Genomic DNA, 24514 nt, shown 5'->3' with positions numbered 1-24514 from the left:
CATAGGGAACATGGAGAGTGGGGGGGGGGTGACACTTTTGATTTGTGTCATGTCTATGCTATTTCAGAGTTATCTTTGTTTCCCACTATGGAATCAACTTCTAACTCCTAAAACACTATCCATTAGCATCAAACAGCATGGTATTATACCAAATATTGGCAACTTAAGTTCTACAGCAGTATCTTTTAGAGCCACTCTAAAATATCCTTTTCATTTGTTCCATCCTACATCTATTAAGTCTTTGTGGCAGAAACAGTCATGGTAGTTTCAAGAATGCTCTCAGTGTAACTGCCCTATTGTTTTTAAATCTTGCATTTCTGTAAACCCCCTAGTTCTATAACTGATGGTTATTACTACATTCCTAAGAAACAAGAAAATGTAGTTTTTACTAAAAGTTGTGGCATTTTTTTGAGGAAACAAACTGAACCAGTAACAGAATTCATATTTGTTTTCTTTCTATGATCCAGTAATTTAAAAAAATAACCAAGCGGGGAAGGCAAAGGGGGTAAAGGGACACATGTATGGTGACGAATGGAAACTAGACTTCTGGTGGTGAACACGATGCAGTCTATACAGAAGTTGAAATATAATGATGTACACCTGAAATTTATATAATGCTCTAAACCACTGTGACCTCAATAAAAACAAAACAAACCCCCAAAACACAAATAGTATAAAAGTCAACTAACTTTATTTGAACAATCTAACTAGATAGAAAGGGTATGTACTATAACCAAAGGGAAAATATTATATGTCAACATAATTTTAAAACATAATGGCAGAATAAGCTAAAAGAAGTTTATTTCTAAAGAAGCTGCCTGTCTAAAAGGAAAACAGTGTATACTGTGACATGACACAATAAATCGACTCCTTACACTGGGAGATCCATTACCTGATGTTTGTCTAAGCCAGTCTTTTTAATATTGAGACCAGATTTAAGCTATGTCTGCATATGTAAATAAGGCTTAAGAATGCAACAAAATCTGTTCTCTGATTCTACCTAATACTGAAAAAACAATAAATTAAATTTACATAGGTTTCATAGATATGCCAATCACAAGTTTTAAGCAAAACAGGAGAAAGTATGTCAAATAGTTTCAACAACATGTAATTTAAACATTAGATCAACTCTGGCTTGTATACTAACTGGTGACAAATGCTAACTTCAAACGGTCATGAATTCACTAGCCACCAGTACAATCTATCTTTTATTTTTCCCCATGTTTCCCCCTTAAGGATAGCAACATTTTCTCAAAAGCTTTTAAAAAATCTTTTTGGAACATGATTTTCCTAAAGTAAAAGACTTAGATGCTTATGAGAGACTTATCTACATATTTTTTAATATTGCAAACCCAGAAATTTACAAATATCTATACAAGCAAGACAATTTTCCTTATATTTTTAGTAAGCTGCAGCAATGAGGAATATTCTATAGGATATTTTACTTTGAATACAAACACATGAAACCTTTGAAGAGGAGTCCACAGTTTCATATGAAGCTACATTATAAAGAAAATATATGTACTTCAAATGAAGATATAAAGGTCTGCTTCTTGATAAAAATCTTGGAAATATTTTCTCATTTTTACTATGCAGAATCAGAGTTTGAAAAATAATAGTCTTTCTCTTCTTCATCTAAAGACTCCATAGCATTAGTGAAAAGTTTTCCAATACCAGAGTTTTCTGCTAATTCTGTAAAGAGAAGTTTAATAAAAAAGATTAATAAATTTCTACAAGTAATTTCAATGAAATTGAAAATTAATAAACAAATGGGTAAGTCCACCCACTTGAGAGCAGTTACTTTTAGTACCATGTTAATAAAGAGACTACCCTATAATAGAACTGAGCTACAAAATGAAGATATAAGTAATTACCTTTGTTAAATGGGATTTTTCTTCTTAATGTTGGAGTTGGAAAATCAGTTTCAACCTATGAGAGAGTTCATATTAACAGCTGATTGGTACCTCCTGTGAAGCCTGCCTCACACCTAGACACAACCGAGCATGCTTTATCCCCAGAGTACTTTGAACATGTGCCTGTAACAACATCTAATCACATATAATTATCTGTGAAATTGTGTCTAATTCTCTTAAGTGGAATTGATCCAGGGCAACAGCCATGACTTAGTCCACGTTGTCTCCCACTGCTGGCAAACACAACTAGAAGAAAACATTACAGACTAATGCTGCAATGGTTACAGGACAGTCCATGGGCCTCTGAAAGTTGCCAAAAATCGACTAAGTACTCATTCTACTCCGTTAACACTAGCAAAATTTAAATTCTCTGTACTTTAAATTCTTGGCTAAAATGGGAATTTATATAGCAAGTTTTAAGTGTATAATGCATGCCCATATACATCAATGCTTTTTTTTTTTTTTTTGTGAGGAAGATCAGCCCTGTGCTAACATCTGCCAATCCGCCTCTTTTCGCTGAGGAAGACTGGCCCTGGGCTAACATCCATGCCCATCTTCCTCCACTTTATATGAGACGCCGTCACAGAATGGCCTGCCAAGCGGTGCATGGGTGCACGCCTGGGATCCACACCTGGGCCACCAGCAGCGGAGCCCATGCACTTAACCGCTCTACCACGGGGCTGGCCCTACATCAATGCTTTTTAAACTACTGGCCATGGCTGGCTATCTTTAACAAATGAAAAGGAATAGAAAAGAAAATATGCCCAAGTATATCCACTATACTAAGGGTAAGCATTGTTGAAAGAAACTTGAGATACTAACTCATGTTCATAGATTGTGATGTCAACGTATTTTTTTCCCGTGAAATGAGTTAAAACACTATTACATCATTTAGCCCTCAAAACCACTCAGTGAGATAAAGCAATATCATGACTCCCACATCATACCACACATGAATAAAATGAGATTAGAAAGCTCCAGTGGCTTGCCTTGTCATAAAGGTGGTATGGGGAGTCAGACCTTGAAATCAGAACTTTTAACACTAAATCTTTTGCTCTTTCTATCTGTACACATTGGCTACAAAATATTAGTCTATGAAAAAAATGGGGGGGCCGGCCTGGTGGCGCAAGCAGTTAAGTGCGTGCGCTCTGCTGCGGTGGCCCGGGATTCGCCAGTTCGGATCCTGGGTGCGCACCAACGCACAGCTTGTCAGGCCATGCTGTGGCGGCGTCCCATATAAAGTGGAGGAAGATGGGCATGGATGTTAGCCCAGGACCAGTCTTCCTCAGCAAAAAGAGGAGGATTGGCAGATGTTAGCTCAGGGCCAATCTTCCTCACCAAAAAAAAAAAAAAGGCGAGGGGGCTAAATCACAAAGACTATAGTTTGGTAGACTGCTCAAACTAAAACCCATTAAGAAAAACAAAAGCCCAGAAGTAGTTAAGATGATGTCAGAAATACAGAGAAATAAAAGTTCTTAATAGTAAGGGCCCTTATGGATATACCCACATGAACTTCTCATTGTGCAGAGAGAACAGACTGCGTGGATTAGGTCTTCTACTCAGTGTGGTCCAGGGACCAGCAGCATAAGCATCACCTGGAGCTGGTGTGTTGGTGTTCGTGCCGTCGAGTCGATTCAGACCCCTAGTGCCCCTGTGGACAGCAGAGCAGGACCCTGCCCGGCCCTTCTGCGCCATCTTCTCACCTTCTGGCGCTCTATCAGACAGTGCTCTGCTACTTTTTGTAGGGTTTTCATGGCCAAGTTTTTCAGAAGAGGATGGCCAGGTCCCTCTTCCTAGTCTGTCTTAGTTTGGAAGCTCTGCTGAAACCTGCCACCACGGGTGACGCTGCTGGTATTTGAAATCCCAGTGGCAGAGCTTTCAGCATCACAGCCACACACAGCCACCACAATATGACAACCTATAGATGGGTGGTGTGGTTCCCTGACCAGGAGATGAACCCGGGCCTCAGTGGTGAGAGCACCAAATCTTAACCACTAGATCATCAGGGCTGGCTTTGGAGCTTATTAGACATGCAGAATCTCAAGTACTGGATCAAAATCTGTGGTTTAACAAGATTCCCTGGGAGATGCCTATGCATATTTAAGTTTGAGAAATACTCATCAAAGCAACCCAGCTTCTTACTGGCAGAACAGAGACTAGACGTCATCTTTCTCACTATGATAAGATGATTTCACGTCCTTTGCAACAAACCCAGTTTTCATTCTTATAAGGAATGTGAGACTGGAAAAAGAGAATCCAAGAACACTGAGAGGACGTCTGCCTGCATCTTGAATTAGGGAGGAGAGAGTTCTTTGGAAGAACTGAGTCTCCAAGTGGATTTTATTAAACCAAGGTCCCCAGGGGTATCTACCACTTCCTGTGGACAAGTGAAACCCATAAAAATTGGACGTGACTCTAATCCTGATGTTCAGTTTAGAGACTCTGTACAGTATAAACATTTCAACACAGGTGAGGGAGGAAGAGATGGCCATAACCTGGTCAGAAGGCAGACAAGGTAGTCCCCCTTCCACCCCCACGAATTATCGTTCTCTAAGATTAGCTATTTACTTTGAGGAAATTTGAGGTGAATTAGCTTTTCTAGAATATTTCTATTTTTATCTGGATATAAATTATACAAATTAAAATCAGAAATTAAAAATTTAAAAATTCAAGAGGATAAAGGATTCTCCTAATCTTTTCTCAAAGGGATCTAGATTATTAAGGCAACTTTGAAGTTAAAATTTTTTCTGTAATTAGATTTAAATCTTGAGAGAGAGATATAATATATATATATATATACACATAAAAAAATTAAGTAGCTGAATCTGAAAAACATTTGAAACCATTTTGAAAGTGCATAGGATTTGATGAAATTTCTTATCCTATGACAATCATGATTCACTTAGTCTGGATTATCCCCCAATCACCGAACAGATATTATGCTTTTGTGACTTGCCGCAAACGTCCTTCCCTGACCTGTATGTATTTTCCCCACCCTACCTGACTCCTCAAATGAGAAATTTTATCGATTCTCACCGTGCTCAAATGCTTCAGTCTTCGAGCTGCCAGCTGTAATCCTACAGCCCTTGCGTCTTATCTTGCTAGTGGCCTCATACCATAATTGACCTGTGTTAGGCTGTAAGCATCTTGAGGGCCGGGACAGTTACGTAACTCAGAACTCCCACAATCGGCCAGATATTATAGCTGTTCAACAGACATTCGTTGAATAAATGAATGAAGAATAAAAATACTCACCGTTTTTTTCTTGATATTGCCCCAGACAATGCCACCTTTACTTTTGTGTTTTTTTTGCATACGGAAAACATATTTATCACAATCATTCCTGTTTGAATATAAAATAATTTCAAGTCAACATTAACTATCATACTTGTATCCACAGGTTGAACAGCAGTTGACAAAATTAATTTAAAATGTGTTTCAATCTTTAAAAAGTACATTTTCTTTTCCATTTTAAAAAAGACGATGGTGTACCTACAAAGATGGACAAAATGCTTCAATCAAACATTTTAAAGGCAGCACTGATTAAGACTATTCTAGGACATTATGATTGGCTTATTGTTCGTCGTCCCATTTGTGCTCTTTCCAGTCTCTATCTTGCTGCCTCTATTTTCCAAAACTCACTGACACTTCTGGTCCTGGACTCCCTTGATACACCTTCACTCCCTTTTCCTGTTCACTTCCTTCCCCATCCAGAGTCAATCTTAAAGCTGACCACTTCAAGGATATACTTGGTGATGAAAACCCTCAACAAATTTACAGCTTCCAACTGTACTGAATCTTCAATTCAGTTCACAAGCCTTTTATTTCTACATAGTTACACCTTTCTTGTATTTTCCATACCAACTATGAAGTTTTCCTCATTTATTTTTACCTTATCTCTTTCCCTTCTCATTCTTAGCTAATAGGCTTGACTCAAAATTTACAGATGAAAATTGAAGCCAAAAAATACTTATTCTCAATTCCCTCTACAATTCCCATGACAGTAAATGACAGTAAATACCAGCTGAACACCAATTCTAATCCTCTCTTGGCTCCAAGATCCTGTATGATCGATTATCCTTTCCTTTATGACTGTCTGGGAGCAACCTTAAAGGTATGATGTAGAAATTTGTAATGTGATCGTATTAAGATATTAACATGGGGCCAGCCCCATGGCTTAGTGGTTAAATGCACGAGCTCTGCTACTGGCGGCCCGGGGTTCGGATCCCGGGCGCGCACCGACGCACCGCTTCTCCGGCCATGCTGAGGCCGCGTCCCACATACAGCAACTAGAAGGATGTGCAACTATGACGTACAACTATCTACTGGGACTTTGGGGAAAAAAAGGAGGAGGAATGGCAATAGATGTTAGCTCAGAGCCTGTCTTCCTCAGCAAAAAGAGGAGGATTAGCATGGATGTTAGCTCAGGGCTGATCTTCCTCACAAAAAAAAAAAAAAAGATATTAACGTGAACCACAAACGCTGCTGCGTAGCAAGGGAGTAAGCCTTGTCCATTGTTCAGGATCAGCACCTCATGAGTCTGTCGTCCTTTACAAAGAGATCACTTCTCAAGTGATAAAAACTGCTTCAAAATTGTTATAAAAAGGAAGCCAATTACTAGAGTTGAAGTCAAGAGACAGTGAAGAGGCCTAGGAAACTCATTTTTTAAAATAAGAGGGGCCAGCCCCGTGGCTTAGCGGTTAAATGCGCGTGCTCCGCTGCTGGCGGCCCGGGTTCGGATCCCGGGCGCGCACCGACATACCGCTTCTCCGGCCATGCTGAGGCTGCGTCCCACATACAGCAACTAGAAGGATGTGCAGCTATGACATACCACTATCTACTGGGGCTTTGGGGGAAAATAAATAAATAAATAAAATTATTAAAATAAGAAAAACATTTTAGGACATATATTCATAATACAAATGAGTCCATCATGTGCTCTATAAGAAAAAAAAAGCTATATTTCCTTAATTGTAAAAGTGATACAGAAAATCCCACCACAACCCACATCAGTGTAATTCTACACCCTAGAGATAATGGCTGGTGATGTTTTGGTCAAGAAATTTCCTTTCTCTTATGAATACATATTATGTAAATCGGGATCATACCGTACGTAGCTTTTATTTTTTTATTGAAGTATAATTGACATACAATATCCTATTAGTTCCAGGTGTACCTCATAGTGATTCGATATTTATATACACTAGGAAATGATCTGTCCCCATACACAGTTATTACAATATTATTGACTATATTTCCTATGTTGTACATTACATCCCCATGACCTATTTATCTTATAACTGGAAGTTTGTACCTCTTATCCCCTTCACCTATCTCACCCAGCCCCCCAACTCCTCCCCCATCTGGTAACTACCAGTTTATTTCCTGTATCTATGAGTCTGTTTCTGTTTTGTTTGTTTTTTCTGTCTGATTTATTTCACTTAGCATAATACCCTCTAGATCCAGCCATGTTGTCACCAACAGCTGTTGGTGAGGATGTGGAGAAAAGGGAACCCTTGTATGCTATTGGTGGGAATGTAAATTGTGCAGCCACTATGGAAAACAATACAGAGGTTCCTCAAAAAATTAAAAATGGCGGCCAGACCTGTGGGCTAGTGGTTAAGTTTTGTGTGATCCGCTTTGGCGTCCTGGGTTTGGTTCCTGGGTGTGGACCTACACCAGTCATCAGGGCCATGCTGTGGTGGCAACCCACATAGAAAATAGAGGAAGAGTGGCTCAGATGTTAGCTCAGGGCAAATCTTCCTCAGGAAAAAAAATAAAAAAATTAAAAATACCATACGGGCCGGCCCCGTGGCTTAGCGGTTAAGTGAGCGCGCTCCGCTGCTGGCGGCCCGGGTTCGGATCCCGGGTGCGCAGGACACACGCTTCTCCGGCCATGCTGAGGCCGTGTCCCACATACAGCAACTAGAAGAATGTGCAACTATGACAGACAACTATCTACTGGGGCTTTGGGGGAAAAAAAAATAAAATTATAAAAAAAAAAAAAAAAAAAAAAAAAAAATAAAAATACCATACAATCCAGCAATTCCACTTCTGGGTATCTGTCCAAAAACAGTAATTTGGAGAGATATCTGCACCCCTATGTTCACTTGCAGCATTATTTACAATAGCCAAGATATGGAAACAACCTAAGTGCCCATCAATAGATGAATGGATAAAGGTGACGTAGTACATATATACCATGCAATAGTACTCAGCCATAAAACAGCTGTGTAGTTTTATTTCCTAGCTTTTAAAAGCTATTATCCACTGAACATTATTCTATCTCATTAAAAATTCTTGAAGTCATGATTTTTAGTTGTTACACATAATTTCTTAACTTTCTTTACTGGACATTTAAGTCATCTCCAAATTTTCAGTATTATGTTTTATGATGAACATCTTTGTTCATACAAATGCACACACATACTTGCCCAAATCTCTTATTTCCTTAGAATTGGCTAATAAAAATTCAAGGGCCAAAGGGATGAATATTTTAAAGCTTTTGATTATTTGGCCAAAGTGCTTCCCAAAACTTGTCCAAAATTACGCTCTCAGTATATTTTCACCTGCACTAAATACTAAATCAAAAATAAAAAATAATTTGTGGATTGCTAGGGAAAAATTATGTTTCTGCCAAATAAAATGTAAATTAAAATTTCACCAAGCTTCATGGAGAGTACTGAATACTTTTTTCTCAGTCATTATCATCTGGCTCCTGCTTCTCACACCCCACAGAAATTGCTCTTACTAAGGTCTGCTTTGGCCTACTTAACTGCCGAATGGAAGAGCCTATTCTCAGGCCTCATTCTTATCATTTTCCATCTTTTCTCTGTGACAGTTGGCCACCTCAATTTTTTCATAATTTTATTTATATTTCAAATAGTTCCCATATTCACACAGTTCAAAATTCAAAAAGTCTCCCTCTTACTTGTCCCAAACTACCTTAGTTCTTCTGCCTAGGGATCACCAATGTTTTAAGTTTCTTGTGTATCCTTTCAGATATTTAATCAAATAAAAGCAATTATGTATATACGCACATGTAGGCACAAGTATATTTACCTATTTATAGAGGTTAGCATGCCAGGACTGACATGCTGACACTGAGGAGTTTTTGTCAATGGAAAGATAACTGATGATGGAGTTGTTGGGTTTCTGTCCATATCTGGCAGAATATCATCTTCTTCTTGACTGTCCTGGAAACTTGGCAACTAGAAAGCAAATATTTATTACCAGCAGGCACCCCTAAAAATGGAATTTCTCATTATCACAAAATGTTTTTTGGTGGGCTGATGAGCTGTTTTCCTCCTTATAATTTTCCAACTGAGATAACTAAAAATATTAGTAGGTAAAGAACAGAGCCTAGGCCTCTAAAAAACTTAGTTTCTGCTGTGTAAAATGGAGACGATGACAGCTATTTCTCAAGGTTGTGTAGACCAAGCGTCAGCAAATGTTTTCTGTTGAGTCAGAGAGTAAATGTTTTAGGCTCTGTGGTCCAGACAGTCTCTGTCCCAACTACTCAGCTCTGCTGCTGCAGCCTGAAGGCAGCCAGAGCCAACATGTAAACACTGGGCACGTCTGTGTTCCAATAACATTCTGTTTACAAAAAAAGGTAGTATGCCAGATTTGGTCCTTGGGCCAGAGTTTGCTGACCTCTATGTAGACAGAACAAAACTGGAATTCATTTATTACTATGCTTGGCCCTTAATAGGAACTCAAGCACTATTCAACTTTTGTGTGTATATATTTCCAATAAACAACAATCCTTAATTAAGATTTTACTTACATTTTTATTAAAACCTTAGAGAAAGTGGACTTATGCCACAGAAAATAAACTACAATTCACTGCTTTCTTTTTCTATTTTATTATCTTTGTTTTTAAAATGTTGCTAACTTTTGCATTTAGGCCAAAACATACACAGAACCTGACAAGATGGTGAAATAATATAAAGCGTACAACCCCTAAAAGACCACGGTTGTTGTGCAGAGAACATAGTTAAGAGCCTCCCATGGCTCCCTTCAAATATTTCCCTTTATAACTGTGTAGGCAAAAAGGGTCCCAGATGACGATGTTACTAAATTCTGAAAGCCCTGTGTAGCCTTTTTTTTTTTTTTTTTTTTTTTTTTTGTGAGGAGATCAGCCCTGAGCTAACATCCGCCAATCCTCCTCCTTTTTTTGCCGAGGAAGACGGCCCTGGGCTAACATCGGTGCCTATCTTCCTCCACTTTATATGGGACGCCGCCACAGCATGGCCTACCAAGCAGTGCGTCGGTGCGCGCCCGGGATCCGAACCAGCGAACCCCGGGCCGCCGCAGCGGAGCGCGCGCACTTAACCGCTTGCGCCACCGGGCCGGCCCCTGTGTAGCCTTTTTAAACTGGAGATGTTTTAACAGCAATATTAAGACATGAGTAGATGAAAAAATTACCCTTAAGTTTAGCTCACTAAAACAACTCTTTCAATTTTTACCCTTAATAGTCCAGTTGTCTATATCCAGGTATTTTTATATTACTTTAATCTTAGTATTCTTAATATTTATCTTTAGATTCTAGAAACAGTCTCAAGTTTGTGCTTAAAATTTGTACTGTATTTCACTGTGTTTATGAAGAACATCCTTATTGGATATATAGATTGTTTCCAGTTTTTGGCTGTAAAGATAAACCTGCAATGAATATCTTGGTGATTTTTGACTTCGCTGAATTTCTTAGGATAAACTCCTATGAGTGGAATTAATCTTTATGGCTCTCGTATATTGCCATAATCCTTTCCAAAAGGTGTGCTTCCATTATGCATCCACTGATGTATGACTGTATCAACATCTCCATCGCTTTCTGTTAGTGGATATTTTAACTTATTGTTTAAAAAGATTCTGTGATTTAGAAGGTGTACATACAATTTCCTTTATCGCTAGCTGAAATGACCACTTCCCCAAGTGTTTGTTCAGCCTTTTGAATTTTCTTGCCCTTTTTTCCTGTGATTTTGATACTTTTTATTATTCTAGTAATATTTGAATGAGTTCTTCATATTATAAATATTATTTGTTTTGTTTTATTTGTTGCAAATATTTTATCCCAATCACTAAAGTTTTCAGTTATGCTAAGTTTTATGTTGTTTTTATGTTGTTTTTCATACTGCAAAAATTAATTCTTTTATACATTCACATCTGTCAATCTTGTGCTGTCACTGAATCCCTCCCCACGATTTACTATACAGTAGGTAATAATCTTATCACTTTTTTTTTTTTAAAGTTTGCCTCATTGCATTTGAAATTTTTATTATACACGTTTGGCCTATTTCTAGGTTTTCTATTTGGTTGTACAAACATTACCTTTGAACCCTAATGAAGGGCAGACTCTGGACACCAATGAGAATGGCACGTACTGGCAGACTGCTTCCTATACCACCCTCTGGTCATGTCTGTGGAGGCTATCAATCCTTGGCCTAAATACTAGAATAAACACTAACCATACATAAAAATGAAAGGTATAAAAGTCAATATAAATAAAACAATGATTTCATGCATTTAAGACTACTTACCAGTACTCTATGATTCTGCAAAGGTGTTGTACTGAAAAAATCATCATGGTCATCCTTTGGCAACTGGTCCAGAAAATCCCTCATCTGCTGCTTCCTTTTAAGAGTTCCCACTTTGGCAGTTATCTTAATAGGTTGCTTCTTATCAGCATCACCAATCTTGCCTTAAGAGTCAGGAAAACATATTGATAAGGATTTGGTCATTCACAGTAACTTCTCTCTAAAGTTAATAGCCTTTGCAAAATCTAAATTGTGTATTCTTATTAAGTAAACTCAGCCTCTGTTATTAATATTTACAAGTCTCCTATATGACAAATGATTCTTTCTACACTGGGATCTGTGCAATGTGATCAGTCCATAAGATCCTCATGAAGAAACTACCTATCATTAGGCAGGGTGAGGTTGAAAAGGTCTTTACCCTGTGAGAAAGGTTACCTCCCACACTCCTCTTGCTGAATGCCTTATTTATGGATTTTGATAAAATATAAACATTACTGAATTAGGACAGGGATCCTGGATACTCCGTAAAGCTTAGTAGAGGACTTCTCTGGCATAAACCCTGGGCAGGAGTGTGTACCCCCGGGGACTACAAAGACTAAATTTACCCTAAGTTTTCTTATCAATTACTAGGGGGCCCTACCCAAGTGGCCTCATATTAAATTAGACCCTTAGAACAATAATCCAGACACTGAAATCTCTGGATCCAACTGCAGACTTCCCAGAATAAACTCAAAGCACAAGGCTGCTAAGGCTCCTAGTAATGTAAGTAACTATCTAGGTAACACTTAATTAAACAGATGATCTTTAGAGCCCTTCCTAGCTTTAAAATTTTTCAGAAAACACCTATAATAAGACACATGGATAAATATAAAATACATTTAGTGAGTGACTAGAAATTGATCCTGAGAACTAGGAAGAAACTATTTACTACAAAGATTACCATTTTGCCCTTTGGGATTGACTGGCTTTTCCTTAGTGACACGTTTCTGGGAGCCTTTTCCTTGGGGATCTCCCACGTATTTCCTCTGGCATTCTTCAGCAGACCGAGAACCTACAGCCATAGCTACATCTGACCAGAAACCAGGTTTGTGCTTTGGAAGAGATGCAAAAGCACTATGGAAGACCAAAAGCAGTTAACGAACAAGAAATTCAAATCAATAAAAATAACCTACTGAATGCATATGACTAAATCAACGAGATTTACTGAGCTGAAGGAATTTTACCAAAATCATTCTAGATAACAATTTGGAAAGGAGATACTATTCTCTCCACTCAATACTTACTCTAGTGCTTAAAATGTGAAGATGTAATTTTACATATCTCGTAGATGCCTTCTATTTTGCTGTATTCTATTTAATTTGAAAAATCCCAGTCTTTCAACATTTTTTCCCAAGTCCAAGCAATCAATGATTTGATCTTTTGGGGGACTAGAATGACTAACTTTTTACACTGTTGCTCAAATCTTACTAGTACTAAGTATACTGGAAGATGAGCTCTTAGTTCCTATATACGCCAGGTTATAAACCCTTATTAAAAAGTGTTATGCTTGCTTTCAATCTATTATAATTTATAGAACTCAGTATTTTAGATACAATACTTGAAGGAAATGAAAATTGAAACAGAAAAAAACTATAAGTCAATATAAAGTAGTTCCCCAATTTAACAAACGAGTTATATTCTAAAAGTTCATTTGGAAATGATTATTTAGAACCTGGTATACATATTACTGCCCCCTCCCCACCGCCGACCCCAACAGATTTTATATTTTGTGGTTAAGCTGATAGTTCAGCCAGAAAAGATCTATTTAACTCCCCAATTAACCCATGCAGTGTGATGCAAAAAGTCCTGATTTGTAATGTTTGCCAATTTCCATACTGTAAATAGTCCCATTGTGACTTCAAGCTACCAACGTGACGTCACTGGATGTGGAGTAAGAAACGTGTGAGGGCACATGATTATATAGAATTTCCACCATGTGGATACAATAGACGTAAAGAACCTGAAGGGCACAGATAATAAGATGTAGTAAAATAAGTAGGAAGTGATAAGTTTAGAGTATTACTTTGTTTTTAATGAATTTAATTGTAAGTTTATATAATTTAATTTTTAATAAAGACAATTTGTAAGATCCCTGAAAATTTAAGAATCAGCTCTTGTGAACAGGTATAAGCTGACTATACAATACCTCTCACTCCATGCATAAAAGGAGAACAAATACTTATGGGCATTAAACATTTATTAATAAATAGTCTACTCTTTTGCATAATTAATCACGCCACAGGTATCCTAAAGTAGAGAACTAAAGGGATTTTGGGGCTCAAGCTTCCCTACTTGTGTACATAGCTGATTTGCAAGTCTAGAACTGCCTAAAAGGACTATTTTGTCATAATAAAAATACTTAATGTTGGGCCGGCCCCGTGGCTTAGCAGTTAAGTGTGTGCGCTCCGCTACTGGCGGCCCGGGTTCGGATCCCGGGCGCACACCGACACACCACTTCTCCGGCCATGCTGAGGCCACGTCCCACATACAGCAACTAGAAGGATGTGCAACTATGACACGACTATCTACTGGGGCTTTGGGGAGAGAAAAAAAGAAGGAGGATTGGCAATAGATGTTAGCTCAGAGCCGGTCTTCCTCAGCAAAAAGAGAAGGATTAGCACGGATGTTAGCTCAGCACTGATCTTCCTCACAAAAAAAAATAAATAAATACTTAATGCATTTAATAAAAAATCAGTCTGTAATTAACACATTTCCAGTTTATCCCACATAATTTTAAAAGGCAAATTTAATCATGTCACTCCAGTCCTACTTAAAACTCCATAATTTTAACATAAAAACCAAAATACTTAATATGACCTATATTGCTCCTTGCCTGTCTAGTCTCATCCTGTACTATTCTTTCCTCACTCTCTGTACTCCTGTCATTTGGCCTTCTTTCTTTCTTTCGTTTTTTAAATTTTTTTGTGAGGAAGATCAGCCCTGAGCTAACATCTGTCGCCAATCCTCCCCTTTTTGCTGAGGAAGACCGGCCCTCGGCTAACATCCATGCCCGTCTTCCTCCACTTTATGTGGGACGCCGCCACAGCATGGCTTGACAAGCAGTGTGGCGGTGCAAGCCGGGGATCTGAACCCTGGGCCGCCACAGCAGAGCGCACGCACTTAACCGCTACGCCACGGGACTGGCCTCTGGCCTTCTTTCAAAAGTATTTCTATATGTGCTCTCTTCCTTTCTACTTATACATATGCTGTTCTATTTAAAAAGCACTTATCATGAATCGCTGGCTTCAAATGGTTCTTATTTATCCTTTAGATCTTAGCTCAAGTATCTGCCTAAGCTAAATCAAATTTCCCTGACATATATTCTCATAAACTTCTTACAGTGAGTATTTGCTAAATATTTGTCTACCCCACTAAGTCGTAAACATGATGCGGGGTACAAAGCAGTGGGCTCCACTACGAATCACTTTAGGTGCTTACACCAAAAATGCAAGCAAGCAAATAAGCAAACAAGTAGATAAAAGAAGCAAACAGACTCACAGACTCTACCCTGAAGATTTCAATTCAGTAGTCTGGAGTGGCAATACTCTGTAGTTTTCAGAAGCTCCTTAGGTGATTATTTTGTGTGCAGTCAGGATCAGAACTACTTTATGTTGTTCATAAGAAAGAGGCATTACATCTAATTGAGTGGGTAGTAGGAACAGGTGATAACGAGGAAAGGTCACAGGGAAGAAGTGACATGTGAGATAAAATTTGAAGGATGGATAAAAATTTAAAAGGTGAAAATGAGGCAACAACATTAGCAAAGAAATGAAGATGAGGAAATGTGACATATGGTTAGGGAATGGAAAGTAGTTCATATTTATAGTATGGTAAATTTCTAAGGAATGGCTGCAGGTTAGAGCTTTGAAAACACTAGAGAAGCACAGCCCAAACCCAAGCCTGCCATATCTGAATATTTTAATAGTAGGTATGCAGTCTAGGCACTTTTTTAACATTTTTTTTTTAAGTTAACATACAGTAACATTGTCTTTCTGGGTATGGTTCTATGAATCTTAACAGATACATAGGTTTGTAGAACCACCACCACAATTAGGAGCCAGAACCGTTCCATCACACTGAAAAAACTCCCTAGTTACCCCTTTGTTGTCATCCACCACTATAACCACTGGCAAGCCCCGACCTGTTTCCTTTCTTTTTAGTTTTGTCTTTTCCAGAATGCCATACAAGTGGAATCATATAGAATGTAACCTTTGAGCTGGCTTTTTCCACTCAGCATAATGCCTCTGAAATTCACTCAAGTTCTTACAAGTAGTCATGCATCACATAATGACGGTTCAGTCAACAGACCAAATACGTGTGTGTGTGTGTGTGTGTGTACACACACACACGACAGTGGCCCCATAAGATTTAGTACCATATAGCCTAGGTATTTAGGAAGCTATACCATCTAGCTTTGTGTAAGTACGCTCTATGGTGTTCACACAACGACAAAATCGCCTAATGACGCATTTCTCAGAAGGTATCCCCGTCATTAAACGACACGAGAACTATAGTTCTCCCTTTTGATTACTCACTAGTCCATTCATTGTAAGAATGTACCTCAATTCATTTATGCAGAAAGTACCATGGAAATCAGGAAGAGAAATGAGCTCCACAAAACCACCTTGTAAAGTTGTTTATGAACTTCTGGGCTCACACTGCAAATTTTGATACATTTTCATTTTTGTTCAGTTCAGACTATTCTCCTTTGAGATGTCCTTTCTGACCCATGGATTATTTACCAGTGTGTTATCTAATTTTCAACAGCTTGGAAATTTTCCTTTTATCTTTTTTTAATTTTGTAGTTTAATTCAATTATGGTCAGAAAACACCTTTTATATAACTTCAGTTATTTGAAGTTTGTTAAGATGTGTTTTATGATCTAATAAATGTTCTATCTTGGTGAATGATCTACCTACCCTTGGAAATAATATATTTTTTCCCTATTGTAGGGTGGACTGTTCTATAAATGCCAGTTAGATACAGTTGGTGGATGGTGTTGTTCAGTTCTTCTATATCCTTGCTAATTTTCTGTCGACCAGTTTATTACCAAGAGAGGCTCATTGAAGGCTCCAACTATAATTGTAGATTTGACTATCTTTTCAGTTCAGTCCTTTCCTTTCAGTTCTGTCAGATTTTGATTCAAGTATTTTGAGGTTTTGTTGTTAGGTGCATAAACATTTAGGATTGTTATGCTTTCCTGGTAAACTGACACTTCTATCATTTTGTAATGTCCTTTTTTATCCTTGATAATTTTCTTCATATTGAAATCTTTGACAGATATCAGTACAGCCACTCCAGCCTTCTTTTGGGTTTGCAGGGTATTTTTCTATCCTTTTACTTATAATTCACCTATGTCATATTTAAAGCAAGTTTTTCTTATACAGCATATAGTGGAATTATGTTTTTCAATTTATTTTGGCTATCTGTCTTTAAACGGTGTGCTTGGACCATTAACATTTAGTGTAATTATGTTTGGATTTAGGTCAACCATTTTATTATTTATTTTCTGCTTTGTTCCCTCTGTTTTCTACTTCTCCTTTTCTGCCTTCTTTTAAATTTTTTTTAGTATTTTTATTTATCTATTATATATTTGAAGATACCTCTCTGTATAGTTTTTAGTGGCTGCTCTAAGGATTAATATATACATACTTAGTCTACTTAGAATCGATATTTTACTGCTTCAACTGCAACGCAAAAACTTACTATCATATAAGCCTCTTCACCTTCCTCCTTGTGTTGTAGCTGTTTTATATATTCTGATATTATATATATCAAAAACTCCATCACACACTGGAATATTTACTTTCAACCATTAACCACTGTCAAGAACTCAAGAGACTGGTCTATTATATTTACCCAGATAGTTACCATTTCTCTTGCTATCCTTTACTCCTGACACTGACTGTCTCTTTCCTCTGTCATCTCCATTCTGTTATTGAGCCTATCCAATGAGGTTTTTATTTTGATTATCTTATTTCTCAGTTCTAAAATTTCCATTTGATCTTTCTTTATATCTTCTATTTCTTGCTGAGATTTTCTAAGGTTCTGTTCATTTCAAGAATGTCTGCTCTTAGTTCCTGGAGCATTGTTATACACCAGATAATTCCAGCATCCGTGGTATCTCAGCATTGGCATCTGTTGGTTATTTTTTTCCATGGGAGTTGAAATTTTCCTAGTTCTTTCTATGTTGAGAGTAATTTTGGATTATTTCCTAGGCATTTTGAAACATTATAAGACTCTAGGTCTTATTTATATCATATGGAGAATTAACCGATCTGAATATACAGCAAAGGTTCAGAACCTTTACCATAAGGAAATGATGGGGGATACAGCTGGAAAGGATAATTGAGGTCAAAATATCATATGCTCTCAACGCAAGGCCGAAGAATCTTTATAGAATTTAAAGATGAGTAAGAATGCAATGAAAGTTTTGATCTGTCAGAACCACAACTATACATTAAGCCTAATCTGGAGATGTATAAAACAGATTACACAGATGAAAAGAACAAAGTCCAAATACAAAGCTACTTCCATAGTTCAGGCAAAAGGCATTCAAGATCTGAAAAAGAGGAGTGTCAAGAAAAATGCTGCAGACAGAATGACTCTGTAGAAGAATCTATAGCTCCTTGGGAACTAATTAGATTTAAAAAACCCCAATACAGTAGACCCCCTTATCTGCAGCTTCCCTTTCCATGGCTTCAGTTACCCATGGTCAACCATGGTCCAAAAATAACGTTGTGTCACGATGCCTACATCATTCACCTCACTCATCTCATCACGTAGGCATTATAACCCTCACATCATCACAAGAAGGGTGAGTACAGTACACTAAGATATTTTGAGAGAGAAAGAGACTACACTCTCATAACTTTTATTTATTTATTTTTTAAAGATTTTATTTATTTATTTTTTCCCCCCAAAGCCCCAGTAGATAGTTGTGTGTCATAGCTGCACATCCTTCTAGTTGCTGTATGTGGGACGTGGCCTCAGCATGGCCAGAGAAGCAGCGCGTCGGTGCGAGCCCGGGATCCCAACCCGGGTCGCCAGCAGTGGAGCGCGCTCACTTAACCACTAAGCCACGGGGCTGGCCCTCTCATAACTTTTATTACAGTATATTTTTATAATTGTTCTCTTTCCTTATTATTATTACATAATTGTTCTATTTATTATTAACTTCTTATTGGGCCTAATTTATAAATTAAACTTTATCATAGGCATGTATGTATAGGAAAAAACATAGTAAATACAGGGTTTGGTACTGTCTGCAGTTTCAGGCATCCACTGGGGGTCTTGGAATGTATCCTCACGGATGTTACTGTAATGATCAACTGTAACGATAAAGGGAACTACTGTAATGAGAAAGAATTTAAACCTAGTTGACTGAAAGAATTACATTTCCAGAAACAGGAAAGTCAGGCAAAGTAGATATGAGGGGAAAAACAAGTTTTGTTTTTGACATATATTAAGTTAGAGCTGTAGGTGAGATTTATGTACAGATGTCCAGCAGGAAAAGGGAAATACAAACCTAAATATAAAAATTCAGGACCAGAGATACAGATTTGGGAGTCCCTGTACAAAGAGGAAGGTTAGAACCTTGGGAAGAAAAGATCACTGAGGAGTACATTACAGGAAAAAAGCAGCCCAAACCAAGAACTCTGGAGAATAAGAAGGAAGATTACCTTCTCTGCCTGAAAATAAGACAGAGAAGGAACACGCAGGAAATTGAAAAAGCAAGAGTATAGTGGCACAGAGATGCATTAGGAAAACTGTTTCAGGAAGGTAGATCTGAAAATGAATTCCAAATGTTGTAAGGCTGGGGGTCCATAAGGGAGTGGAACCCTGGGTGTGGCATGTTTCTACACTAACCTCTCCCTCATCCATCACATCTTCCTTTCTCTCTACTAGATCATCTCCACCAGCATTGCCCCATGCTCTGGCATGAGTCCTCTTACAAACAAGTAAGCAAGCAAGCAAATACACATCTTCCCTTACCATCATTCGTCTGTTACCTATGCATCTCTGTTGCCCATAATTGCCAAATTTCTGGTGTTGTCCACTTGGATTGCCTTTACTCTCGCATTCTCTCTTCATAGCTCAACTAGGATCTGGTTTCCAACACTACCACACTACGGAAACTGCTTGTCAAGTCTATGTAGCCAAATCCAACTGTTATCACACCTGATGTAACAGCAGCACTATGAAACCTTGGACAAATCACCTAATTTCTGAGACCATTTTCTTCTCTATAAATGAGGGGAAAAGACTAGATTAAATAATTTACAAGTTTGAATTCCGCTTTAAGATTTTATAACAGTAAATTTAATTATAAAATATTTCTTAAAATGTGAAGCTGAGAGAGCAGCGCTTCTCTGTGTTGAAATGTTTTTTCCCGGCTTTACTGAGGTATAATTGACAAATAAAACTGTATATATTTAAAGTGTACATGTGATCATTTGATACACATATACATTGTGAAAGGATTACAACAATCAAGTTAATTAACATACCCATCTCCTCACATAGTTACCTTTTTGGGCGGGGCAATGGCTGTCTTGAAATATTAAATGGGAATGAACAGAAAAAAGGTCACTTTTACTTTCCTCATATGCAGGCTGCAGAAATGGCCACAAAGTACCTATTTAGAAATTATCTGTATTCTCCCTCCATTCTCTATATAAATTGTAATTTTTCTCCATGTGTTTTGGATCCCATCTTCCATATTAATGATTAGAAGTCATTAAATCAGCCCCTTATTGGGGTTTTTATGTCTTCAACTGTTTTGTTGCCACTCTAGATATTTCAGAGTCAAATCTAAACTACTTACCAATGAAGTTTCTGTAATTCCTTCTCATTCCATTCTTCATCCTGAATTAAACCAGGTAAATGTTCTAAGGAATGCCTGTTTGTCTTATCAGATCCCACCGCCTCAATAACTGGAAACTCCCTCCTAATACTGGATTTCTGAAGGTTTTCTTTAGCAGAACATCTAGCTTTCTTTTGTTTGATATGAAATTCATTTTCACCTTCTTCAGTTTCAGATTCAGAAGTCACTGGCATTTTCCTTGTGGTGTTTCTTGTGCCTTTTCTCAGGTGAACTACTGTTTCTTTGGTATCTCTTGCTCCTGTTTTCTTAACAACTCCAGGTTTCCTTCCAATTTCCTTTTCTGTTTTGGTCTCTTCACCAGACAAATCTGATGAAGACTGATGGTTGTAAACTGACATAGTTACTTGATTTTCGATTTTCTTCAATTTTGATAACTTTGTATTTTTCTTAAAGTCAGAGGCGACTGTTTGTTCCTTTTTAGGACGAGACATTTTTATTTTCTGGTTGACTATGAGTAAATCACGTTCACAGCAATCGTCCTTGTTTTCACTTTTATGACCCACACTATACTCAGATGTAGTTTCTAAAGTCTTTGTGGGCTTACTGATCAAACTTGTAGTTTCACTTAAGTCTGATTCACTTTCTTTTTGGAGCTTTGGCACTGCATAATCTGCTCCTGCCTTAACAGTGCCACAGGACAGATTATACTTCATGCATTTTTGCTCTATCATTTTTTTAGACTTAAGTGGTGTGACTAAAATATAAGCTTCTTTCTGATTAACAGCCACATATTTTCTTTCTTCATCTGAGATAAACTGTTCCTTTGAGGTTAGAATATCAATGGATATATTCAATTCTTCAGTTCTCTCTTTAATTTCATAAGACAAAACCAAAGATCAAAATCTCAAGTTAGCTATAAACAAAATAAAGTATAGAAAAATATTTTCACAAATAAACTGTTTTGTTCCCCCACGAACTCCACTGTACACACTACTGTCCTACAAGTCTTCCTAAAGCAGGGGTCTGATCAGATCACCGCCCTTCAGTGTAAACATATACTATTTTCTATACCAACCTATCCGTAACTTCTCAGTCTACTCAGTGTACACATAAGCTCCCCTGCCTGGCCTTCAATACCGTACTCAAATCTGAACCACATTCTACGTCTATTAGACCACTGTTTCTCAAATCTTCTTGATTCGCAACTCGCATTAATGTCATTCATTCTACTTGGAAAGTTTCCTTCACTCATCTAGAAACCAAATCACTACCTGCTTCTGTTTTATTCCCTAACCCATCTAGTCCACAAACTTTGTCCTGATTCCCACAACTGAATGAAAGCTCTCCATGAAATTTTCAGAATACTTTTAAATAATGCCATGTTTGACAATGTGCCCTGCATTATAATTACACACTTGTCTTAACTTTCAACTAACTTTCAACTGTCAATTAAAAAAGCCTTAATGGTAAGAACTTTGCCTTCGTTTTTGGATTTTTTTTGCTGGATTTAGTACAGATTCTTTCACATATATAGTAGATGCTAAATAAACATTTGTTAAATCAACTCTTCGGAGGTAAAATATTTAGGAGACATAAGCAAACCACTACGGTTGCTAAACCCTTAGTAGGTAAGTAATATATGGAAGAAGCTGTCCTAGCTAAAGAGAGAGTTAGGAGAACATGGAATTCCATCTAACGGCCCCATTCTCATCCCCGATGGTAGCCATAGAGATACAATTTTGCTGAATCCCCAAAAACTCTATGAAGTATCATGGGATAATAACTAATGTGGAACTTGAGAATATTATACCATCACTAGTTAAAGAAAGCAAATTAAAATGAGGGAAATCCTATAATTTGAAACTTAAGAAACCAGAAGCCAAACTAATTTAATTTCTAACTTTAAATCATCCAATTGTAATTATAAATATATACAAGTTATAAATCATCACGCCAATCGTCATAGTGAAATACTGAAACAACATACACATATTATGTGCCATTTTACAAGATGAATGACAAGATGAAAGACTGATGGGTAATACTGATGCTGGGGAGAAAAGAAGCCTCTAAATTATAATCCATGGAGAAGTGGTACTAATCAAAAGTAACCAAGAAAGTTTCTACAAGATTTCTCCATAGAATCACAGATCTTCCTATTATGAGGGGAGTGCTTTCTTCTAATTCCTCATAAAAATCTGATTCAAACATTCAACTGGGAATTTGGAAATTCTGAACTTTCTAATATTGAATAAAACATTTGTATTCTGAATATTTTTATTCATTTTATTAAATAATTTGAATAAAGATTCAGCCTATTTTGGATACTTTCACCTAAGTCGTATGAACTTGCTCGTCTAAGTAGTATTGCTTTTCTCCCTACTTCTTTAAACACTGATAAAGGTTCTTCACTTTCATTACTTGTGATTTACAAGAAGAAATAAAATAGAAAAAAATACTATTAAGCTGATGGATTTAACTCAACGTGACATTTTAAACCTGCTAATGTGTAGAGAAAAGGCTCTTTAAATTCTGATATGCAGGATTTCAATGAAATCACCCTGAAAATCCACACTTACACAAAACTGAAGTATGCTATTAATTTCATAAAAGGATTCACAGTCTTTAAACATTCCTATAAGCATATTTAAAATGAGGTATACTTTTGTGATTTAAACAAAATTATTTAGTACTTAGATTAAAGGAGGCAAACGTGTAAGTAAATCTGGTAAAGTAATGGATTATTTCATTATGCAAATCATCTTATATTAAAAAAAAACAAAACCAAACATTTATAACCAATTGAAATGGTTTACCATTTTAGATTTGGAAATTTATGAGATTACTTTTATTATACTAAAAATATTTCCAATAGTAGCTTTCTATTTACTACAAAACTGATAAAGATATATTACCTTGCTTCTGACTTTTAATTATCCTTTCATTTGTTTTTCTTTCACAATTTTTGAGTTTCTCTGAAGCCTTTTTATATTCCTTTTTTCCAATTAATTCCTTCAAAACAAAAAGATAATGTTTTAACAGTCACTACCATAAACATGACCTCAGCATTTCCAGTGTGTACCAAGCATACAAATGTTTAGGCACTTACAGTTCTACACATTTCATTGGTAGAGGCGTTCAGAAACTCACCTGCCAGAGCTGAGCTTTGGAAGGACCATGTGGGTATCCACTACTTACATATTTCCTTTACTGATTTAATACTTGTGATGTTTCAAGTGCTTTTATTTAATTTAAGCCTTACCCTAAGAGCTAAGACTTGCTGTTCTTGCCTGCACTTTTCCATGAGACACTGGGAAAATAAATATCAAGTGCCAAAACTAATGAAAAGCTGATACTTAAACAGAACTCATGATCTGATTTGGTCCTGAACCTTTTCAGTAGCACCACCCCACCCCTCTACATATCAAACAGTGTACAGTAAAAGCTTACCTGATTTGGTAAGTCATATCCTCCTCCATTTTGAACAGTATTATTTATTTGGTCATCTGGGAACCTTAATGGTGGTTTATTTTGGTGATTACTATGGTAAACGTTTAATTCTGTAGCTCCTGGCAACCTACTGCACTTAGTATTCTTCAGTTCTACGAGTACAAAGATGGAGATTTCAATAAATGATTATATAAATGATAAGTTGCCTTTCCACATTAAAGAATTTACTTTGAAAAAAATCTGTCTAATCCAACGTCACAAATACTCATTATTAAAGTTGATTATGATATACAGCAATTTTAATTGGACAGAATCACTCTGCATAGGGCCATGGTTTGTTCAAATCTCTTTTATTCTCTTCAAAAAAAACCAAAGAAAAACTGGATAGCCATATTATTCATTACTATCTGTTTTGGATCTCTTTTGTCACATCTAAAGGCAAAATAGTAAGGTTAACCCATTTTGTAAATACAAATTCCTGTTCATCCTAACTGCATATCAACTAAACAGGAAGCTAATAACTCTATTTCCCTTATATTTCTTCGTGTATACGGAATTATGTTTCAATTAGTTTATGTACTCCAATGTATAACAATCTATGCTAACTAAAATTTGGGGCAAAACCAAATTAAATAGTATACAATATAGGCTCTACAAATTTACAAATGGTTATTGAGTTGAAATTCTAGATAAGTTAAAAAGGACTCATAAAACTATAAAAACATTTTTGTTATTCTTCTAGAAGCTGTACT

General features: G+C 37.0%; 1 protein-coding gene across 6 annotated transcripts in view; it reads right to left on the bottom strand.

The window, feature by feature from the left end:
- Positions 1 to 669: 669 nt before the first annotated feature.
- The window catches only part of MIS18BP1 (MIS18 binding protein 1), a 51522-nt gene continuing 27677 nt past the window's right edge, over positions 670 to 24514 (bottom strand). For 4 of the 6 annotated variants that reach the window (XM_058540645.1, XM_058540647.1, XM_058540648.1 and 1 more), the window contains exons 9-17: positions 23763 to 23914; positions 23228 to 23324; positions 20313 to 21180; positions 12387 to 12559; positions 11450 to 11610; positions 8976 to 9124; positions 5169 to 5256; positions 1875 to 1929; positions 670 to 1692 (exon numbers count right to left, since the gene is read on the bottom strand). In XM_058540645.1, the coding sequence (XP_058396628.1) occupies positions 1589 to 1692; positions 1875 to 1929; positions 5169 to 5256; positions 8976 to 9124; positions 11450 to 11610; positions 12387 to 12559; positions 20313 to 21180; positions 23228 to 23324; positions 23763 to 23914 (1847 nt within the window). In that variant the 3' untranslated portion in view covers positions 670 to 1588. Of the gene's footprint in view, positions 1693 to 1874; positions 1930 to 5168; positions 5257 to 8975; positions 9125 to 11449; positions 11611 to 12386; positions 12560 to 20312; positions 21181 to 23227; positions 23325 to 23762; positions 23915 to 24514 lie in introns of those variants that run through there. The other 2 variants (XM_058540649.1, XM_058540650.1) reach the window with 2 other exon arrangements.

The sequence above is a fragment of the Diceros bicornis genome, chromosome 5 (assembly GCF_020826845.1).
Source record: "Diceros bicornis minor isolate mBicDic1 chromosome 5, mDicBic1.mat.cur, whole genome shotgun sequence".
NCBI classification, from domain to species: Eukaryota; Metazoa; Chordata; class Mammalia; order Perissodactyla; family Rhinocerotidae; genus Diceros; species Diceros bicornis.
The sequence above is the reverse complement of the archived record's forward strand: the minus strand, read 5'-3'. Positions and strand labels throughout refer to the sequence as shown.